The 23203-nt window shown below is 41.9% G+C and overlaps 1 pseudogene and 1 gene segment (V, D, J or C); both read left to right on the forward strand.

Moving 5' to 3' along the window:
• Positions 1-578: 578 nt before the first annotated feature.
• On the forward strand, positions 579-5923 carry LOC100938835 (immunoglobulin kappa variable 2-40-like). The segment is given in 4 exon segments: positions 579-663; positions 1042-1361; positions 1553-1610; positions 5826-5923. Coding segments are annotated over 4 exon segments (492 nt in total).
• A 4418-nt stretch (positions 5924-10341) lies between these two features.
• Positions 10342-10822, forward strand: LOC112132090 (immunoglobulin kappa variable 1-27-like; annotated as a pseudogene).
• The last annotated feature ends 12381 nt before the right edge of the window (positions 10823-23203 follow it).

A 23203-nucleotide genomic window follows, 5' to 3' on the forward strand; every position in this document is an offset into this window, starting at 1 on the left:
ACAGTTGGTCACCAGGAATTTTATATTCACTGCCTGAGGCATAACATTCTTGTATCCTTTCCTCTTACTTATGCTGGGCTCTTGGTTCTAAACGTAGAGACCCACATCATTCTCCCTGTGAGGCCCTTGAACTGGCTCAGGAGCACTTTTCATTTGCAGGCCTTCTGACCGTCAGTGCTTGTGGGAATGGGGCTGTTTTCTTCTCTAGATGGACTGGGAGGGGGCCATGCAGGATGGCATTCACCTCCCAGAGATGCATCCTAGAAACACATTTCCACATTGTCAGGGTCCTTGTGCTTTCTCGGTGTGGCATGCACTACACAATGTGTCCCTGCCCAAGGTCCCAACCTTCACAGTCAGAGCCTTCTTCCCTTGACCGCAGGCAAACTTGACTTGAACTATGTTTGTTTTGCTCCAACAAACATTTTATGTCATATTATTCGCAGAAGAGACCTTCCCCCTGCCCCATCAACCTTTTCCACACCACTGTACCCACCAGGGGATTTGCAAATTGTTCTCTAGGAAGGACCTTCCCTTTTGAGTCTGAGAAAAAAGCTCAGCTCTGTCCTTACCTTGCCTTGACTGATCAGGACTCCTCACGTCACCTTCTCACAACGAGGCCCCCTGCTCAGCTCCTGGGGCTGCTAATGCTCTGGCTCCCTGGTAAGGACAGGATTAAAATGAGGTGGGAAAATGGGGTGGGAGGGTGAGATCTGGGGGCTCCACAGCTTCTTATATTTATTTCAACCCTGTGTTACAGGCACATGGTCTATGCTCCAGGGAAGAGAATTCATATTTTTATCTCAGGAATAAGCATGAATCACCTCCCAGGAACAATGACCAGTCCTCTGATTAAGATCTTGAAACTAAAGAGTTCCCTGCTGGCTAGTGAATAATGGGTTCATTTTAGAAAGTCTACTTCTTATGCTATAAATCAAAACTTGAAAATATATATAACTGTAAATGAATATCTTAAGGGAAATCATGAAAGTTGCTCAAAATTTTTCTATATAACCTTGCACATCTCTGTTATTACTTCAGGATCTAGTGGGGATATTGTGATGACCCAAACTCCACTCTCCCTGCCTGACATCCCTGGAGAGCCGGCCTCCGTCTCCCGCAGGTCTAGTCAGAGCCTCTTGGATAGTGATGGAAACACCTGTTTGGATTGGTACCTGCAGAAGCCAGGCCAGTCTCCACAGCTCCTATTCTATGAGGTTTCCAACCAGGCCTCTGGAATTCCAGACAGGTTCAGTGGCAGTGGGTCAGGCACTGATTTCACACTGAAAATCAGCAGGGTGGAAGCTGAGGATGTTGGGGTATATTACTGCATGCAAGCTTTACAGCTTCCTCCCACAGTGGTACAGCCTCTAACAGAAACCTCCCTGCTGGGGTATCCCAGCTGCTCGCATGCACTACTTGTCTGGGGAGTAGGTCAGCAGGGTCTCTGAGACTGCAGAAGAGAAGGCTGTTGGAGAATACAGGGCAGAATTTGCTGATGAGAACTCTGGCCCATGAGAACCTCAGCTATGTTTGAGTCCCACATGTTAAGGCTCCATCAGCTGCCACAGGTGGCCACCTGCTCTGGAAGCAACCAGCTCTGATGAAGGGTGAGTCAACGAAAGCTCATCCTCACCCTCCCTGTCTGGCCCACATTTGTCGAGTCCATTTATTTGGCAGAACAATCAGATCATGGATGCACGTTAGTGGTAACACAAGTGAATACATGTTAGAAATGACCGGTTTGGGGATAGTTTTATACATGGTAACCCTTGGTCATACTGGGAAATTGCTATCCTCCCACTTTCCAAACTTTCTCTCTCATTTATCACTCTAGTGATAAATGAAACCGACCTCTCTAGTATTATGGTGGAGAAAGCATTCTGCACCAGCTGTCCTCACAGGAGTATGGCTAAGAATAATTAGTTAAAATGTTTGATTTTTTTTTACTACTTATAGATTTTTAAAATCCAGTGCAGATATAAATCCTAATACCAAAATAGTTTGATTTGCCTCAATTACTTTTGCTGACTGAAAATGGAGTTCTTGCAATTCCAAAAGTGGGCTTTGAAAATAAACAAAGTAACTCGGAAGGAAAACATAAAGTCTCTGTAATGTACCACAGGAACAATGCAGAATTATATGAGATTTTATTTTATTTTATTTTATTATTATTACACTTTAAGTTTTAGGGTACATGTGCGCAATGTGCAGGTTAGTTACATATGTATACATGTGCCATGCTGGTGTGCTGCACCCATTATATGAGATTTTTATTTCCTTCTCAAATTTTTAGAATTTTAAAAGTATTTTACTGACATAGTATTTTAGAGAGGAAATATTTAGTACTATGTTTTCGTAAGAAAATGATTCAAAGAATGAATAAATGCGTTATTTTTATATGACACTATTTTTCTGAAAATAAATCTGAATCCTCTATTTTAATTGTAAATGCATAGAAAAATTATGCTCTTAATGGATTCCATTAACAATAGTGCTCTAAATTTACATGCTTTCTCTCTCTCTCTCTTTTTTTTTTTTTTGAGACGGAGTCTCGCGCTGTCGCCAGGCTGGAGTGCAGTGGCATGACTTCGGCTCACTGCAACCTCTGCCTCCCGGGTTCAAGCAATTCTCCAACTACCTCAGTCTCCCGAATAGCTGGGACTGCAGGCGTGCACCACCACACCCAGCTAATTTTTGTACTTTTAGTGGAGTGGCGTTTCACCATGTTTTCCAGGATGGTCTCAATCTAATGACTTCGTGATCCACCTGCCTTGGCCTCCCCAAATGCTGGAATTACAGGCGTGAGCCCCCATGCCTGGCCTATGCTTTCTTAATATTAGGGTTATGGTCTGATAAATATCTATGTACATTTTGCCATGCACTTTTAAACCTAACAAAATTGCTTTCTGTTAAAAAAGCAATAGTGCTTTCTTCACCGTAATACTAGAGAGGGCAGTTTTGTTTGAGTGGTAAAGGAGAGAGAACGTTTGGAAAGTGGGAAGATAGCAATTTCCCAGTATGACCAAGTGTTATCATGTATAATCATGATCTGATTGTTCTGCCAAATAAATTTATATGAATCTGAGTAATGAGTAATGTCTCTTGCATGTGATAATACGGTGTAGAGACAGAAAAGACTAGTTAAATCAATAGAACAATATCTCGATGCAGGCTAAGGACTTAAATTATACGTGAGATGATTTATTTCAAGATAAAGGATCCCATAGTAAGTGCAATTAAAATTCCAATGTGTCATTTCTGTTAGGTTTAAAAGTTGCACGGCAAAAATGTATACAGATATTTATCAGACTGTAGCCCTCAAATGAAGAAACATAAGACACTTAATATGTTATTAAAAATACTAATTAATGCATCATTGAGCCTAAATGTTATTACAGAATGCAGTAAAAGAAAATAAGATATAAGTAGCAAGAGCAGGAGATACAGCAATTCTATTGTCACTTTAGCCCTCCTGTGATTGACAGCACCTAGGCACCTTGAGTTTCTTTTTTTCTGTGAGACAGAAGATAAAATCAAAACCCATTCAAGGTGGTTAGATATATTTTTAGGAAAAGCAAACAAATGTACAACCTACCTGATGCTGATATCCCAAAAGTCTATATTCTCAAGTCAAAATGATGAAAAGTAAATGATTCCAAAAACTGAAAGGGGATAGATAAAAGAAGAATCAGAGCATAATCAAATTTATTACAAAGAAGCCTCAAAATATGGTGGACTAAATGTAACAAGGTTTCTGTGTCTGTTGCCTGGTAGTGCAGAGGCAGGCAGGTGGCCTTCGTGGTGTGGATGGCTCTGCTCCATGAGGTCACTCAGGTGGGCAGGAGGCATGACCACCCTGAGAGCGCAGCCTTCCTCCTTCCTCCCAGTCACTGCCCCCACGCCCATCCTCAGCAGCATGAGGTGGAACAGAGTGGAGAGAAAGCTGTTTTCTTCTAAGGACCAAAAACAAAAACAGAAAAAAAATATCTGAAGCTTTCCATCAGGGACAAATGTACTTTTGACTCAATCACACAATGGAGAAATTTTCCAGTGAGTGGATCTGCTGATAAACCCATATTCATTGATTGTTTGTCTGTTTTAATCTGAAAATGCGTTTACATAATTCTTGAAAATATTTTTGACTATAAACTTATATTTGTTGTAGCCTATTTGAAGTTGTCATTTGCTATTTCATAATTGCTGCTAAAAAGACATTTATTTAAAAAATCTGTGACTTGAACTGTTCTTGTTTGAAAGGAATATGTCTTTTTAAGATACTCAGACTCCTTTTAAGCTCTTCATTTGACCGTCCTTTGTTTCTGATTCAATGTATTGTTTAATTTGTTATTTATGATTAATCAATTAATTGATTTTCACAATCACAGAATCAAATGTCCTATAAGTTGCTATGTCAAAGACCTGCCTGAAGATAGCAAACACACTCCACAATAAACAAAAGACAACATCACGGTCTTAGGAACACTGGGAAAGTAGGAGTGCTGGTGTCCCCTTATCAACAGGGAGCCCTGGAGTTAGAGTCAAATCTTCCCTGTGACCTGGGCACCTGGGAGGAGCCACCTGTGTGCTGAGTTGGTGGGAACCTGCCCCGTGCCCTGAGACTGGAAGAATGGCCTTGGCTGTGTCCCACCTGCTATGGACTGAATTGTGCCCTCAGATTCATGTTGAAACCCTAATTTTCAATGTGACTGTAGAAATTAGAACCTCTCAAGATGTAATTGAGGTCATGGCAGGGGGTGTCCCTGATCCAGTAGGATTCATGTTTTCATAAGATCCAGAAGCTCTCCTTTTTCTTCTCTCTCTGTAACGGCCTTCCCCTCTATGGAAAGGCTGTGTGAAGACATGGTGAGAAGCTGGCATCTGCAAATCAGGAAGAAGGTCTTCACCAGAAAGCAAACCCTGCTGGACATAGATCAGGGATATTCCAGGCACCAGAAATGTGAAAATTAAATTCTGTGGTTTATGCCATCCAGTCCCATGTTTTTCGTGTGGCAGCGCAGGCTGACTCATCCACCTTCCCCACCCTCTGTGAGCAAGGTCAGCCTCAGGAGGCCCTTGTGGACGTGGGGACCCAGCTTTGCTCCTCTTCCTCCTGCTTTTCCAACTCTCTGGTGAGGAGGGAGAACTCAGGCTTCATCTTCAGTTTCTGTGCATTAAACATGAATGTTTCCCTCAAGATGAAGTTTTTAGCCCATTTTGCTTTCTTATCAGAATTTAATAGAACTGAATAAAGCATTTACTTAGAATTTATATTTGGGGATGTTCATATTTATTCCTCACTTACATGACAGTTGGGATATTGTGTGCTGCCCATCTCCAGGCCCCTCCCTGTGTTCCAGGAGACAGGGTAACTCTTACCAGCAGGGCCAGTCAGGGTAATAACAGTGTCCTAGCCTAGCTCCGTGTGAAATAAGGGCTGACACTGAGCTCCAGCTGGCTCCCACTGCCCCCTGGACATGATGCCTGCCTGGGTCAAGGGGGTGAGTCTGGACAGACGTCACTCTGTTCATCAGCAGCCTAACTACCTTCATGACCTCCCATTGTGAACGGAGTCCCAGAAGCTGCTTCAGCCATGAAAGTTGGACAGAGAAATCCCACATCACTGCAGTCACAGAGGGGCTGTGAAAAGACCGTGGAGACGTTTCATACTATGACCACACAGCACTGAGCCATGGGAGCCGACCTGTCTGATGGGAGACCCCAGGGGAAGACCAGCGCACGCTGTGGTCTAGACGTCATTTTTGTCACCATCTTGGTTCTAGCTGGTTTGGGCCAGTTTCTGTAGTGCATCCTGTTTTGTCCAGATCCTGTTTTGGTCAGTGTTGTCATGACCAATGTTGTGATCGGTGCTCAGAATACAAGTCCTGATGATTTCCTACCTTATACTCGCTGCCTTCTGTGAATCAGATATTCTGATAAGGATCCTGTTGGATCCTACTCAAGTCAGGGACCACACAGACCCTCACTGAAGGCTGAAGATCACAGGCTTCTGAAGATAAACAGAGGTCCAGAGAATGATAGCCTGTGACTGTCTTCAGTAAAGACAGCTTCTCCCCAGATGGCTGAGGGCTGTCTTTGGCTGTGTCCTTCTTTCTGAATGATAATGAAGGATAGAGCAGGTCTCTAAGCAAAACCACAGCACAACCCTTCTATGTGTGCTGCTGTGTCCTGGACATAGGTAGCACAGGATACACTTAGGGCAGTGAGGAGATTTATAATCACAAGGAAGAGAGACAGAGAGAGAGAGGAGGGGAGAGAGAGAGAGAAGAGCATGTGTTGTGTTTAGAGTACCAACACTGAGAGTACATTCTGTGATGGTTTATTGATGAGTATGATGCTCAAGTGATCAGGTTCTATTCAATGGAGACTATATATGTGCCTTATATAGGAAAAGGGACTTTGCACATGTAAATTAGGGATTATGAAACGGGTAGATTATCCTGTATTGACCAGGTGGGCCCTAAAGGGGCCTGTCTTTCTTAAATGTCTGTCTATTTCTCTTATAAGGACATCACGATTGTCCCTATAAGATAGAGATAGACAGACATTTTAATAAAGCCTGCAGGAGAGAAGGCAATTTGAAGACAGCGACAGAGATTGAAGTGATGTGGACTCAAGCCAATGAACGCTGAAGCAAACAAAAGCTGGAATAAGCAAAAAAATAAATTAAATAAATAGAAATAAAAAATAAACTCCCTGCCTGGAGTCCCCGTAGAAGCTTGGTCTGATGACAGCCTACTTTGGTCCCTGAAACGAATGCTGGACTTCTGGCTTCCAGAACTATAAGAGAATATATTTATGTTGCTTGAACCCACCAAAGTTTTGGTAATTTGTTATAGCAGCCCCAGAATACTGATACAAATGGGGCTTAGGGTACATCTAGCCAAAAGGTACTATGATGATTTGCAGTCTCCACCTTCAATTCTCTAATCTTACACATAACTGGTTAGAAGATTTTTACTATGGAAATATTGTACAGGAAATCCCACAGTGTATACAGGGGCATCTGTTAGTTATAGAATAAATATAATTCTTAGTTGAAAATAACATCTGACTAGTAGTATCTTACAGAGAATCTTCATTCTAACACATTCAAGGATGCATAAAAGGGGCCCTAAGTAGTCTTTTCATACATATATATATATGTACAGGTACATTTCCTGGTGCATCAACTAGAGAAACCCTCAGGACAGCCCTTGATACACTCAGTGATACATTTCACAGAGGAGTAAACTGTTCATGAGAGCACAGAGGTGGTTTGCCCACAGATACATGGTCAGCAACTATCAGGGCTGAGCTTGGAACCCAGGTCTACATAAACTTAAATATGTTGCTTCCACATGGCCACGTTTATTTCATAGAGGATTGAATGGCTCTATGAACTCAGAGAAGAGATAAAGCCAGAAAAGTGGCGTGAAATTCTCAACACAAGCTGCCTGCTACCTCTGCACCTTGCCATGAATACCCCAATTATAATCTCAGGCCCTTCTGGAGTATTGTCTACAAAGCAAAAGTTCTTCAAAGCCTTTACAAATACTAAATGTCTGTCTTTCAGATTTGAGGGTAGCGGCACATCTTGCATTGCCCTGAACACTTTGCATCTTGTCTACCATCCTCATTTCTCTGACCCAGTCTTTCCCTCTCAAATTGTGTCCTGTAAATCTGATTTCTCCTCCTAATGTTAAAACAAATGAACAAGTGGCCCCCACTTTTCTCATATCCAGAGCATATAAGAGTGAATCACACATCCAGAGAGGAAGAGAGTCAATCAAAGGATTTATCCAAGAGCTTTTACACATAACAAGGATTCTGGTGCTAGCCATCTTCACAGTGAAATGATCTGTGTGTCTTGTTAAAATTGACGCTAAAAAATGACTAGATAAAATATTTGGAAGAGCAGAGGACAACCATGCCCTTAAGGAGGTAAAAGACACCCCTGCCCCTTGTGTTAGTTTCCTACTCCTGCTGTAACAAGTTACCAGGATCTTAGTGGCTTCACACAACACAAATTTATTATCATATGGTTCTGGCAGTGAGAAGTCTCACTGATGCAAAATCAAGGTGTCAGTATATTCCTTCTGGAAGCTCCAGGGGAGAAAATCTGATTCTCAGCTTTTCATTTTCAAAGATACCACCATGATCTGGGCTGCCTGGCCCCTTCCTCCACCACTGAAGCATCCCTTTCCATTGTCTCTGTTCCTCTCTGACTTTGACCACCCTCCTGTCTATTATAAAGACCCTTGTGATGATGCTGTCTTTCCCTGTCCAAGAAAGAGGGTGTGTCCACTGTATTAGGTTGGATCTTTCAGGACAATGATGCCCATGCAGGCAGCATATTTACAAGGCACAGGAAATACTGGGAGGAAACACGGCAGTGAGAGAGGAAAGAGAGGAGGGACACCAAAAGTCTCCTCAGCAAGGGGCTAAGGCTGAGGATGAATGGAGCTCAAGACCACATGGAAACATGGGAAAATATCTTGGTATTATTCCACCTAAGAAGGGAGGGAGCTGGGGTATGTATACACCTCCCCCTGCCCTCACTGATTGAAGGTTTTCCTAGAGGATGTTCATTCCAGGTGCTGTGAAAGGCCATGTGTGCAGGCAGGGCTGCCTACTCCAGCTTCAGATAGAGCAGTGAGGAACAGATATGGCCATGGGGGGTCAGCAGAAGTACACTGAAGGGGAAAGGGAAAGGGTAGCAAAAGAGACTGCTACACTCACCCACACATGAAAATAATTGTGTATTTCAATCCAGAACTGCTTCTCTTTGAACCTAAATCTTAGCAAGCAGTTTGCCAGTAACTTCCCTTGAAATTCAGGCCCCTGGAAAGCAGCAGGAGATCTATGTACAGGCTATACCACTCTGGTCTGGCCACTCTTAGTGATGCATGAGTAATGCTCCCTGGACTCCCCAGGTTCTAGTCTTCTTATGTTGATGGAGTTAATTCCACTTCCCTTGTTGCACAACCAGGCTGTGATGCCTGGGCAGAGGCAGACATGTGAGGTATAGGGGTTCAAATCTGTTTCCAAGTTTTATCCAGATTCAAAGTATTTCTCCATGTACATGGGTGGTGGCTTGGCAGGAGACGGGGACACTCTTTCCTGGATATGAGGCAAGGAGGCAGGCGTCTGAGTCAGGATGATGTCCCCACTCACTGCTAAAGAATCAAAGAGGAATGTGGCTTTGATGGTGCAGGGCAGGGACATGCACTGAGCAGTCGCCACCCTCACAGAAGAGAAAGTGTTCACTGACCTGGCCTTTCCCTAGGGCCTCTCCCTCTCCTGCTTTCCAGAAAGCCAGGTTTTTTGAGAGCTGCACCTGAACAGTCACGAACATTCTGGTGGGAAAGGCAGATCAGAGCATTAGGCAAGATACATCACGTTGGTCTTCTTCCTTTGGAGACAATGGATCATGAGGGTGTAGATTGACCCAGAGTTTCAAGTTTATTCTGATTCAGGCTTCAACAGTTGGAGGAAGAAACAGATGTTTTTTGAAGTAAACAGATCTAGCATTACTAGTCAACCCTTCATACTGATGACCTATGGGAAATAATACCCAAGGGCAGAAGAATGGGCAGAATAAGGGGGTCACCAAACCAAGACGAAGCTGCTGCCCATTGAGACCCTGGGTATTAAAGAGATCTAAAGCTCTGGATAATGGAAGATCTGTGAGTGGCACAGGCACTGAGGAATCACAGCATCATTATTGTGCATCTGCAGAGAATTGCTTGGAATTATACTGGTAATAACAAATGTTTAAGGTCACTACAAAATACCTTAGAATGTATTAAATGTGCTTCTCATAAAAATTTTTTTCCCACATGATACAATGGGAAACATGTGACAATCACAGAGGTGTTGTTAGTATAACAAAGGGATTGTCACTCCCACAACATCCATTTAAGTTACACGAAGACCTGATAGATCCACCCTTTAAGACTTTATTAGACATTCTCTACAAATGGTTATACTCTCCTGTATACTCCAAATAGAACTGTAAAATATATTATTCCATGTAGTCCATAGGTTTTTATTAAATCTTTACTTTTTTCCCCAAAAATATCTTTTGTCACAACAGTGGCTCTAGAGAGAAAAACATTCCCTCTAGGCTAATCTATGCTGCCCTGGTCTGACCTGGGACCCTGGGGACACTGGCCCTGTGCCAAGTTACTGAGATGAGCCAGTGCTGCAGCTGCACCCAGCCTGCCCCATCTCCTGCGGATTTCCATGTCCCAGAGCATAGTCCCCTGCCATGAGGTTTTTTAATAGGCTGGCAACACCCTATGCAGGAGTCAGTCCCAGTCAGGATACAGAGTGGACATGAGGGCTCCCATTCTGCTCCTGAGGCTCCTGCTGCTTCGGCTCCCAGGTAAGCAAGGGGAACACTAGCAGTTTACCCATCCAGTGTGCTCAGTACAGCCTGGCTCTTCAGGGAAATCCTCGTATAACATGGTTAAAAGTGTAAATATTTGTTTTTGTGTTTCTAATCGCAGATGCCAGATGTGACATCCAGAGGACGCAATCTCCATCCTCCCTGTCTGCATCTGTAGGAGACAGAGTCACCATCACTTGCTAGGCTAGTCAAGGCATTAGCAACTATTTAAATTGGTATCAGCAGAAACCAGGGAAAGTGCGTAAGTTCCTGACCTATAGGACGTCCAGAATGCAGATGGGGGTCTCCTCTTGGTTCAGTGGCAGTGGATCTGGAGCAGATTTCATTCTCTCCATCAGCAGCCTGCAGCCTGAAGATTTTACAATGTATTACTGTCAACAGGAGAGTAGTTTCCCACTCCCAGTGTGACAAGTCATAACATCAACCCCCTGGGAAGCAGATGAGTAAGGCTGGGCTGCCCAAGACGCTCCTCCTGGTGCCTCCATCTGTTGAGTTGTTTTTCAGGTGCAACCAGGTTTTAAAAGTCATTGGGAAATTTTGGTAGATTGGCCAGAGGTGACTCCTTTGAACCTACTCTCTTTCCTCCTCGTCCCCAGCAGCACGGAATTGAATTGTCAGTCCTGATTTAATAAAGAGATTTGACCACCTGAGAAGTCTCTGTTACAGGATAGTTGGAATTCTTATAGCAAAAGCGAAGCCATTCTAGCTGTTCCAAGCAGGAATTATTTTAATTTATGGAATTTGTGTCTAAACCACAGCTTTTCAAGGCCTGGTTAATGTTAGTCAGGGAAGCAGATACTGGAGACAGGGAATTCTCTGGTTCTCCTCCAGAAACCAGGGTGCACCCTACCCTGCAGGTGTGGGCTCCCTAACCACATAGTCTTTAGATTGGTCTGAGAAGCCCAGAGTGTGGGTGCTCATGTGCTCAGCCTCCTGCAGTATGTCTCTAGGTGATTCTCTAGTTCTCAACTAAGTCCACTTGTCTGTCTGCAGGTGTCAATGAGCATTGAATCATTCTCTTCCGACTTCCAAATCTCATGGAAGGACCACTCACTGAACAACTCTACAGAAAAATATAGAGGGAAAAGTGGTTCTGAAGAATGTGTTTTCAGAAGTGATGGTCATGATGAGGAACTGACAGCTGAAAGCCCAACATGGTCAGTATTTTCATAAAATAGTGAAAAATTTTGCCAGTTATGGATGGCTCCAGAATACATTTGAACATGCTTTCTCATATCATGAGCAAGGCTGGATCATAGGAAGACAACTTAATTAAGTCATAGACACAGCTTAAAAATCAGGAAATTGTATGACATATACAAGAATCATTTTACAAACAAATGAAAAATATTTCTTGACAAAAACTAAAACAACAGAAAACCTAAACATGGATGCAGCATTATTTCCTTACTTATGAAAATCCTTTGCTACTCAGAATGTATCCAGAATCCAGCAGCATCATTAGCTCACGAGAGCACAATACACATGCTAAATAGCAGAACGACCTTCAGTTCACTGAATGAGAACTTTCATTTAGCCATGGTAGTTGGTAACAGGTGATCTATAAAAGGTTTAAGAAGCTATGTACGTGATTTTTATTTCGGCTGAAGAGATATTCATAGTGGTGGGAGCCTGTAATCCCAGCTACTCACTAGACTGAGGCAGGAGAATAGCTGGAACCCAGCAGGTGGAGGTTGCAGTGAGCCGAGATCGCGCCATTGCACTCCAGCCTGGGTGACAAGAGCAAAACTCCATCCCCTCCTCAAGAAAAGAGATACATTACTATTCCAATGAGGCTATTTTAAAAAATTACAATGGAAAGCCACATATTGCAAACATTCCCAGCTTTATTTTCTAATCCATGTAACATAACATTTTAAAATATTTGGAAGATTGTAACGGTGGAGAAACATAATTATCTGTCCATGGAATAATACAATACTTTGATGTTTAAATGGAGCAATAGTTTGTAGGAACCTTAATAATTACCAAGGTGACAGAATAACTTAAGATTGTGTATATCTGTGTTCAGAATTTTTAGACTTCATTCACCAGTTCAACTTGGTTTGGGGAGGTTGCTCACTCCTGCAAAACTCGCATTAGAATATGGCACCAGGTTAGTTACTGCCCTTTAGCCTTGACCTCAGATGAACACAATTTATAGGCTAGAGATAAGCTCAGTTCCCTGAATCAGAACCACCCAGTTGAGCCCTGCCTTGAAGAGCTAAGTTAATATTAAAATCAACATCCACAAACACGATAAAACTTAATATAAGACACTGACTTTTAAATAGTTGGTTACCAATCATCATTGTGCAAAAAACTGACAAATGTAATAGTTACGTATTTACCCATATAAATTTTGTTATAATTAATGGCATAAGTATAAATATTTAATAATCTATTTATAAAGCTACCAAGGAGAGATTTAAAAAGAAAATTAAAAAATAATATTTAAATAAAAATAGTAAAATTTACCTTATTTAGAGAAATTCACACATATATTAAAACATGAATATAGGTGTATACATACATGTATACATATACATGTATACATATATACACATACATATGTATATGTATACATGTATACGTATATACACATACATATGTATATGTATACATGTATACATATATACACATATTTATATACGTATATATATACACGTGTATATATGTATATATACACATATATACATATATACATGTGTATAAGTATATACATACGTATTGATAAATAGTTGGATGCACATAGTTCCATATGTAGTCATATCTAAATAATATAATTACATACATGTATAAGCAACTGAATATCTGTACATAAAGAATAAACAAAGGTGGACTTCTTCACATCATATACACAAACTAACTCAAAATGCTACAAAGACCTAAATGTGAAAGGTAAAATAATAATGTTCTTTTAAGACAACTGAGGTGTCAATCTTTGTGACTTTGAATGAGGCAGTTGTTTCTTACATATGACACCAAAAAAACAAGCAATCAAAGGAAAAAAAGATGAATATCACTTTATCAAATGTAATAACTTTTATGCTCTAATGGACACTAACAAGAAAGTGAAAAAGCAACCCGTATATCATATATCTGATGAGGAACCACCACCCAGAATATATAAAGAAATCTTATAATTCAATAATAAACATTAAAAAACACTTCTCAACTACAAACTGGGAAAAAAAAAGATCTATACAGACACTTATCAAAGAAGATATATACAGAGTCAATAAGCACATGAAAAGAGACTCAACATCTTTAGCCATTGGAAAAATGACAGAAAAACCACAATCAGATATCTCCTCACATACAGTGAGATGGCAATCATAATAATAAACTGGAAAATGTCAAGTGTTCTTGAAGATGTGAAGAGATTGGAACAGTAACAGTTACTTATTTTTATTTTCAGAGACGAGGTTTGGCCATGTTGCCCAGGCTGATCTCGAACTCCTGAGCTCAAGCAATCTGCCCACCTAGCCCTCCCAATGTACTGGGGTTACAGGCATGAGCCACCATACCCAGCCAGTAGTAATAAATGTTATGCATCAACATAACTGGGCTAAAGAATGCCCTGATAGCTGGTAACACATTATTTCCAGATGAATCTGTGAGGGTGTTTCCAAAGAGATTAGCATTTGAATCAGTAGACTGAATAAAGAAGATTGGCCTCAGCAATGTGGGCAGAAATCACTCAATACCTTCAGGGCCCAAATAGAAGAAAAAGGTGGAGGAAATGTACATTCAGTATTTTCTTAAAATGTGATATTCATCTTCTGTCCTCAAACATCAGTGTTCTTGGTTCTTGGGCATTCACACTCAGACTGTGACTATCACCATTGGGCCTCCAGTTTTCAGGCCTTCTGACTGGGGCTGGGACATATACCATTGGCTCCCATGGTTTCAGGCCTTTGGGCTTGGACTGGCACTACAAACAACTGGCTTTTCTGGGCCTCCAGCTTGCAAACAGCAGATCATGGAACTTCTCAGCCTCCATAATTGTATAAAACAGTCCTTCATGATAGATCTCAAATATATATTTATATAATATATCTATAGCTAAGATATCTGGAAACATATATAAGACACAAAAACTTGTGTGTAGATGTTCATGGCATCAGTTTTCATAAGAGCCAAAAGTTGAAAACTACCTAAATGTCCAGCAAATCATGATTGGATAAATAAAATGTGGTTTAAACAGGCAGGGGAATATTATTCAGCTAGGAAAAAGAATGATGTTCTGAGACATGCTCCAGCTTGGATGAAGGTGGCAAGTATTACGTTAGGTGAATGAAACCAGACTTAAAGACTACATATATATGATTCTACTGATATGAAATGTTCAGAATAGGGAAATCCATAGAGACAGAAAGCAAGTTAGTAGTGTCGATGGTGGCTACAAGAATTAGCTAGCGTGTACTGTAGGAGGCCAGAGGGTAGCCTTGGGGGTGTTTTGAAAGTCAAAGAGGCTAGAAACCAGGACTTTTCTTGGAGTAATTATACATCCTGCCATGGACCAATGGGAGGACAAGAATTCACTGCTGAGGTGACTGCTAGAAGCCTGGGGAAGTCATGGTTGATGCTGAGTCTGGTTGGCATGCCTGGATTGCCGTAGGAGATGGTGGAGGAAGAGACTAAGAGGTTGAGCCTGGCAGCCAGTGGAGGGGGTGGGTATGCTGGAGTGGGTATATAACGTGGGGCCAAAAGATTCTTCACAGAATTATTCTCCACAGAATGACCCAAGGACAGACCATTCACTATAACCATGAAGACTGCGCTGGTGAATGGGGCACAAGCAACATTGACGGTGGAGCATCTCCTCTGCAGACTAGAGCTGAGAATCAGAAAGACTGTCACAGATCTGGGATTAACCATGGGATAATTGAGACTCAAAGGAGTAAAGCCCACGTGGCAGCACTTAACTAACAGACCCAGAGGATCTCAATGATCATGGCAGGCAAGACCAGCAAAGGAGCTTGAACCTGCAGAGATTTGTGCAGATGATCAACAGTTTAGTGTGTCACTAGGGGAAAAATAGATGTCCAGGAAATGAGGAGATTATGGATTATGTATCTGTTGCAAAGAAGGCAAGAGTGGATGAGCAGAAGGCTGAGGGCAGTGGCCCCAATAGTCACAATCTCTTGCCCTGTCCTGAGTCTGGGTCAGATCCAAATCTCCCTTTCGAAGAAGTAGCTGGTTTTCACTAAGGTGGGTCCTGCACAAGCACCACCAGTGTGTGATGCAATGGTGCCCCCAGTCCTTCCCATGCCCATAGCCATTTACTCAGGTGCCGTACACCAGGAAAAGGCCTGTACCCAAACATTGTGAGAGCAGTTGAGTGCAAAGTCTGAGCTGACATTGATTCCCAGGGATCTGAAGTGTCAACATAGCCTACCTGTTAGAGTGGGCGCATCCCTGGGACAGGTAAAAACTTGTGTCTTGGCCAATATCAGACTTACATGTAGGGCTGGGGCAAGTGAGGCACTAGATTGCAAATTTTAAAGAGGGACTCATTCTTAGAAAAAAAATGGACAAAATATTATGAAACTAGATTAATATGATTCATATCCCACCCCCCACAAGCATTTGACTTGTCTTGGCACATGGTTGAATAAGGATCTGATAGAAGGAGGCAAGGCACAGAAGAAGGTCAGAAATGGACTATCATCTCCTAGATCCTCCTAAGATGAGTGTAAGCTCAGGGATTGCTTGAAAATATCCTGGAGCTGTTTCTGAGTTGCCTGGTAACAGACTGGTTGGGGGTTTTATGCTTCTTTCCCTGGCAGGAGGTGCAGTGATTTTCCATAGCTCCAAGGTCCCCAGGTGCTAGGTCCTTGGCATTTCCAGGCAATCCCCAAACACCTGTCTCCAAAGCTCACAGTGCTCAGGGCCTAGCCCAGAATGTTTCCTCCCTGTGCTGATAGACAGCTCTAGGCTGGGAGAAGCCCAGGGCAGAAGGAGAGGCTGGGGTGAGAGTAGGAAAGTGGACATTTCTCTTTACTTAGGGTCTTATGATTTTAGAATATTTTCCTTTTAATGTGTTCATTCAAAATATATTTTTTTGTTCTATATGCAGTTATGTTTATTTTCTGTAAATGTCATCCTATGAAACATATCATTATGCTTACTTCTTTTTTACTCAGACGTATGTTTTAAAATCCTTCCATGTTGGTAAGGGTGAAACTTGCTGTTACTTTTCATTGCTGCCTGATAATCTAAACCAAATATTAACCATGTTTGACCTGCATTTCTGGTAATAGAAAACCAGGTTGCCTCCATCTCCTCAGTTTTAGAAACAGTGATGCACTTATGTATCCTTAGTGGGCTTCCAGGGGTGTGTGTGTGTGTGATTCTTTGAGAAATTACATGGAGTAAAACTAGTAATCCACAAGAAAATATTTAGTTGACGTGGGTAATGCCAGAATTTTCTTTGGGAGGCTTACATTGGCAGAAAATGTTAACACTGTAGAAGTTTTTAATTAAATTATATATCTTTTACTCTCAGGAAGAGACATTTTCAATAACAAAATAACGTAAAGATCAAAAGGTTAGGATCCTTTCTTTAGAAACTTTCACTGTCCATCTTCCATGAATCAAGCTTTCCTGCAGAGCAAAACAAACAAAACATCTCACATTAAACAGTAGAAGAACATATTCAAAATATGTGACATATTTAAAGGCCCCTCAGCTGCAACAGCCTTGGCAGGGCAGAACAGCAGCAGAACAGATGGAGCAGTGGTCTCTGAGCCACATCCTGCCAGGGGAAGGGCTAAGTGAAAGCTAATCCTGATCCTCCCTGCCTGTGTGCACCTGCCTAACAAATATAGGCAGCAGAACAGTCAGAAGACTCAGGTCGATCTGTGGAAAAACAAATTGAATACACATGCACATATTCAACCAAAACTGGATTGATTTTGCTCCCACAATTGCCAGTGTAGAGCCTAGAGACAGTGCACAGACTCCTGTGAGCAGGACACTCACCAAGACCCTGCACAGTATAAGGGCCCCAAACACAAACCTTCTAAGGAGGGTCAGCCTCTCAGTGCAGCAGGAGCAGCTGTGATGCCCAGAGGACGCATCTACACAAAGTAGTATCAGGTGATGGTGGCTGGAGAAAGCCTTTGAGGAGGAGGCTGTGAGGCCTCAGTCAGGGGCACGAGCTCCTCTTCTGTGTGAACACAGGCCAGCACTTATGTAGATTTTGAATAAGGCTATTTTGACACCCCCAGAAAACATCAAAGTCCAAATTAAGTCACTTACGCTGAGTTCTAAAATGAACTAAAATTTTCTTTCAATGATTTAGTTTCTTCCCCGGTTAAAACAATTTGAAAATTCGAAACAAAGAGTCAAGGACTAAATGAGTTATTCAGTGACGATTCTTCATCTTAAATAATAATACAGGCTCTGCAAAGGCAGGTGGAAATGATGAATCTCTGCTCTAACACAGTAGCAGTTGCATAATAATAAATTTCACTAAACCAATAAACCATGTTTGCTTTGTTTATTAGTTTTTCTTGGCCAGGACAGAGGATAATCCAAAACTTAAGAATCTCTGAAGGGCAATTGGCCTTGCCTTTTAGTACTTTTGGAAATATACATGTTAGCTCTTCTAAACTTTTTCTTATGCCAAGCAGAAAATGAAAGATCAGTGTATTAGTCCATCCTCACACTGCTATGAAGAAATACAATGCAGTATATTTGACTCAAGGTATATTTCTTCCACCAGATAGCACATTGCTGGGGTGGCCTCAGGAAGCTTACAGTCATGAGAGAAGGTAAAAGAGAAGCAGGCGTCTTCTTCACAGGGCGGAAGGATGGAGTGAGTGCAAGCAGGAAAAATGCTGGATGCTTATAAAACCATCAGGTCTTGTGAAACTCACTCACTATCACAAGAACAGCGTGGGGAAAACTGCCCACGTGATCTAACCACTTCCACCTGGTCCCATCCTCAACATGTGGGGTTTACAATTCCAGATGAGATTTTGGGTGGGGATACAGCCAAACCATATTATTCCTCCCCTGCCTCCTCCCAAATCTCATGTCCTCACATTTCAAAATACAATCAAGCCTTTCCTACACTCTCTTAAAGTCTTAACTCATTCCTGAATTAACCCAAATGTCCAAGTCCAAAATCTCATCTGAGACACAGGAAGTTCCTTCCGCCTATGAACCTGTAAAATCAAAAGCAAGTTAGTTACTTTTTACATACAATGGGAATACAGGCATTGGGTAAATACGCCTGTATTAAGTGGGAGAAACTGGCCAAAACAAAGGGGCTACAGACCCCATGCAAGTCCAAAATCTAATAGGGCATTCATTAAATCTTTTATGGGCTGGCGTTGAGTCTCTGGGGATTTTCCAGGTGCACAGTGCAAGTTGTTGGTGGATCTACCATTCTGGGGTCTGGAGGATGATGGTCCACTTCTCACAGCTGCACTAGGCAGTGCCCCAGTGGAGACTCTGTGTGTGTGATCCTACCCCACATTTTCCTTCTGCACTGCCCTTGCAGAGGTTTTCCATGAGGGCTCCACTCCTGCAGAAAACTTCTGCATGTACATCCAGGCATTTTTATACACCCTCTGAAATTTAGGCAGACGTTCCCAAACCTCAATTCTTGACTTCTGTGCACATGCAGGCCCAACACCACGTGTAAGCCACCAAGGCTTGGGGCTTGTACCTACTAAAGCAATGGCCTGAGCAGTACATTGGCCCCTTTTAGCCATGGCTGGGATGCAGGGCACCAAGTCTTAAGCCTGTATCAAGCAGCAAGGCCCTGGGCTCAGCCCATGAATCCATTTTATCTTCCTACGCCTCAAGGCCTGAGATCAGATGAGCTGCCTGAAGACCTCTGACATGTCCTGGAGACATTCTCCCCATTGTCCTGGCGATTAACATTTGGCCCTTCATTACTTATGCAAATTTCTGCAGCCACCTTGCATTTCTCAGAAAACGGGTTTTTCTTTTCTATCACATCATGAGGCTGCAAATTTTCCGAAATTTTATGCTCTGCTTCCCTTTTAAACATAATTTCCAATTCCAAACCATATATTTGCATAAAACTGAATGCTTTTAAGGGCACTCAAGTCATCTCTTTAACGATTTGCTACTTAGAAATTTCTTCCACCAGATATCTTGAATCATGCCTCTCAAGTTCAAAGTTCCACAGGTCTCTAGGGCAAGGGCAAAATGCTACCAGTCTCTTTGCTAAAGCATAGCAAGAATCATCCTTATTCCAGTTCCCAGTAAGTTTCTCATCACCATCTGAGACCACCTCAGCCTGAACTTCATTGTCCATATCACCATCAGCATTTTGGTCAAAGCCATTCAACAAGTCTCTAGGAAGTTCCAAACTTTGCCACATCTTCCTGTCTTCTTCTGAGTTCCCCAAACGGTTCCAACCTCTGCCCATTACCCAGTTCCAAGGTCACTTCCACATTCACAGGGATCTTTTAGCAATGCCCCACTACCTCGGTACCAATTTACTGTATTAGTTCATTCTAATGCTGCTATGAAGAAATACCTGAGACTGCGTAATTTATAAAGAAAAGATGTTTTATAATTTCACAGTTCTACATGAATGGAGAAGCCTCAAGAAACTTACAATCATGGCAGAAGGGACCTCTTCACAGGATAGCAGGAGTGAGAATGAGTCTGAGAGAAGGGGGAAGCCCTTTAGAAACCAACAGATCTTGTGAGACTCACTCACTATCATGAAAACAACATGGGGGAAACCACCTCCAGGATTCAATTACCTCCACCTGGTCCCACCCTTGACAGGTGGGGATTATGGGGATTACAATTCAAGAAGAGATTTGGGTGGGGACACAAAGCCAAACCATATCAATCGGTAATAGAAGACAAAAACAACAACAACAAAGAATGGAATAAAATAAATGTTTTTGAACTCTCTGGAACAGCCATTGGATGAAATTACAAAGTTTACAAATATCTGGAGTCTATGATGACTTGGTAATTATTTATTTAGGTAGATCTTATTCATCTTTTCCATTCTTGCTTTGGAAAATATCCAGCTTGAAACCCAGAGACTGTATGGTTTTCACATAGAATGGAATACAGCAGTCCAAGAAGAAATTTGAAACAAAATATAAGAATTTATTTAACCTATTCACTCAAGACCTCTGATTGCACCAACAATCATCTAAGGCAAAAGAAAAAGAATTCTGTTGATTAAGTGAAAAAATTAAAGCAAATGTTTGCTGCTAAATTATATTCCTGAGTATACTTCTAAACAAGAGCAACCTCTTTTAGCTGGCATATAGTTTCAAGATGCAATAAAGGCAATTTGTTTTAAATGAAAATTCTTAGGAGTGGTCAGAATCACAGCTTAACAATTGAAGAATCTGTGGCTTTTATGGAGGCTTTACTTCAGAAACAAGGCTCCTTTTTTTAAGAGTGAGAAGTAATGGGATCTTACAGAAAATACAGAATGTGTAAAACAGAGAATGTTCAGAGAGGCAATGGAACCATCCGTTCACGTTGTGCAGTTTGATTGTGGGAGAGGTGGGCTCCGCAGAAAAATTAACATGCATAGAGATAAAGCCTTCATGCCAACAAAGGTTTCCACTAATCTCATAGCTAAATCTGTACATTAGATATTTTTCTCTATTTTCCATGAAAAAGAAAAACAATAATTAAAAAATTTAAAAACAGATTCAGATGAGGAAGACCTAGAAAAGGATCTTGAAGAACCAAAGAGGTCAGGCCTGTAAACAAGCATGTTTAGCCCAGAGTTCAGAAAGATTTTTTTCTCAGAAACAACACATTCAAAGAGCCTACTCTGAGCCCCCTGTGTACAGAATATTCATCCACGAATTTATGTTCTAGTGAGCAATAGTTTGTAGTTAGTGAGCTAATGCGGCCAGCACCAATCTGAGGTGCCTGGGAGCCAGAAATTGAGTCCAGATGATCTGGAGTTACACAGAGGGCTGTTCCCCATGCTGTCGGTTTGGTCTCAATTCTCACCCAAGGAAAACACTCACTTTTAATCAGAAAAATTGTCCAATAGGTTCCAGGTGGAGAACAGGGCTCTGTGTGACTCCATCTCACCCATAGCAATGTGGGATTGAGCTATCTGGACTAATTCAGTCTGTAGAAGAAGTCTACAGAATGGGCCACAGGGTTATATTAATGAACCAACAATGATCTATGTGAACTGCCCCTGTGTTATTTCTAAACTGCAGGCTTATTTCTCCATGACATCTAACAAACTCAAATTTTACAGTACAATAATTTCATAAATAGCTGAATGAAGACTTTTAGCCATTTAAAAAATGCTTGTTTTGTCTATTCCAAGATATTTTACCCACACTTGATGGTAATAGATAAGTCCCAGGTTATGCAAACCCCAAACTGCTACTGCCCTGGGAGCTGTATGACCCAGAATCTCCCCACTGTGCTGCTGTGTGACATCCCCTGGACACATAGCCCCTTCTCCAGTAAATCCTCATTCCCACCTTCTGAGAAGCAACCCTGGCACCTTAGCCCCTGCTCAGACTCCTGCTGTGAGGAACATCTCCCTGAAAACCCATCAAAGCTTCGCCCAGTAAAAGTCGTGTGGACTACTACACTCTTGTGTCCATCTCTTTTTCCTTGATCAGCCCACAAGCTCCTCAAACCCTCTTGCAAACAAGATCTTACATACAGAAGTTACAAAATTTAATGAAGGAAAATCATAAACATATTAAATAGTAAAATATGAGACTTTCATTCTAATCCTACCTCCTTATCACAATCTGTGATCATCAACTCAGGTTATCACCATGGAGCTCAACATTTAAAGCCAGTATCATTTTTACTTAATTATTTTTTCCAACCTTGTGAAAAATATCTTATTTTGCTAGATTCCTCAGAATGTGTAGAAACCAAATTTTCTTGTGGAATCATACTTAAAACTTTGTTTATTTGTACGTTTTTTTTGTTTGTTTGTTTGTTTTGTTTTTTTTTTGAGACGGAGTCTCGCTGTCGCCCAGGCTGGAGTGCAATGGCGCGATCTCGGCTCACTGCAGGCTCCGCCCGCCGGGGTTCACGCCATTCTCCTGCCTTAGCCTCCCGAGTAGCTGGGACTACAGGCGCCTGCCACCTCGCCCGGCTAATTTTTTGTATTTTTAGTAGAGACGGGGTTTCACCGTGTTAGCCAGGATGGTCTCGATCTGCTAACCTCGTGATCCACCCGCCTCAGCCTCCCAAAGTGCTGGGATTATAGGCGTGAGCCACCGTGCTCAGCTATGTATTTTTTTTTCAACCAGGTATGACTATGGGTTACATTTCCGAAGATTACATAGCACAGAAATCTATCATTTCAATTCTTAGATTGTTTTCCCCTGCAGGACTGTGAGTGTCCCTGTGAAAGCAATTAGGCACCTTTTATCAGGAGTTGTTCAATGCAATACTAAGCACTGTATTGACAGATAAAGAATAGTCAGGTTGTTTCCCTATGTTAATGATTAGCTGTGTTGCAGACTCACATCCCTGAGCTTTGGTTGTCTTTACATGAATGCAAAGAACATGCCAGTTAACAGATACAGGTGATTCAACACATAAAACTGTGGATCCAGCTCTTGTACTTCTCACAGCTTCTCTGTTTGAACTGTGGACTCGTGGCTGTGGCCACACCACATACAGGCTAGGGGATACTCAGGTCTCCCTCAGAATTGACAAAGACCTGACAAGACCTCATTCTACACAATGAGGAAGACTGTGTAAAAAGAGTTTTCTTAAACACCACCCAGAAAAACATCATTCAAACTTGTTTCTCATTCA

The sequence above is a fragment of the Pongo abelii genome, chromosome 12 (assembly GCF_028885655.2).
Source record: "Pongo abelii isolate AG06213 chromosome 12, NHGRI_mPonAbe1-v2.0_pri, whole genome shotgun sequence".
In the NCBI taxonomy this organism is placed as follows: Eukaryota; Metazoa; Chordata; class Mammalia; order Primates; family Hominidae; genus Pongo; species Pongo abelii.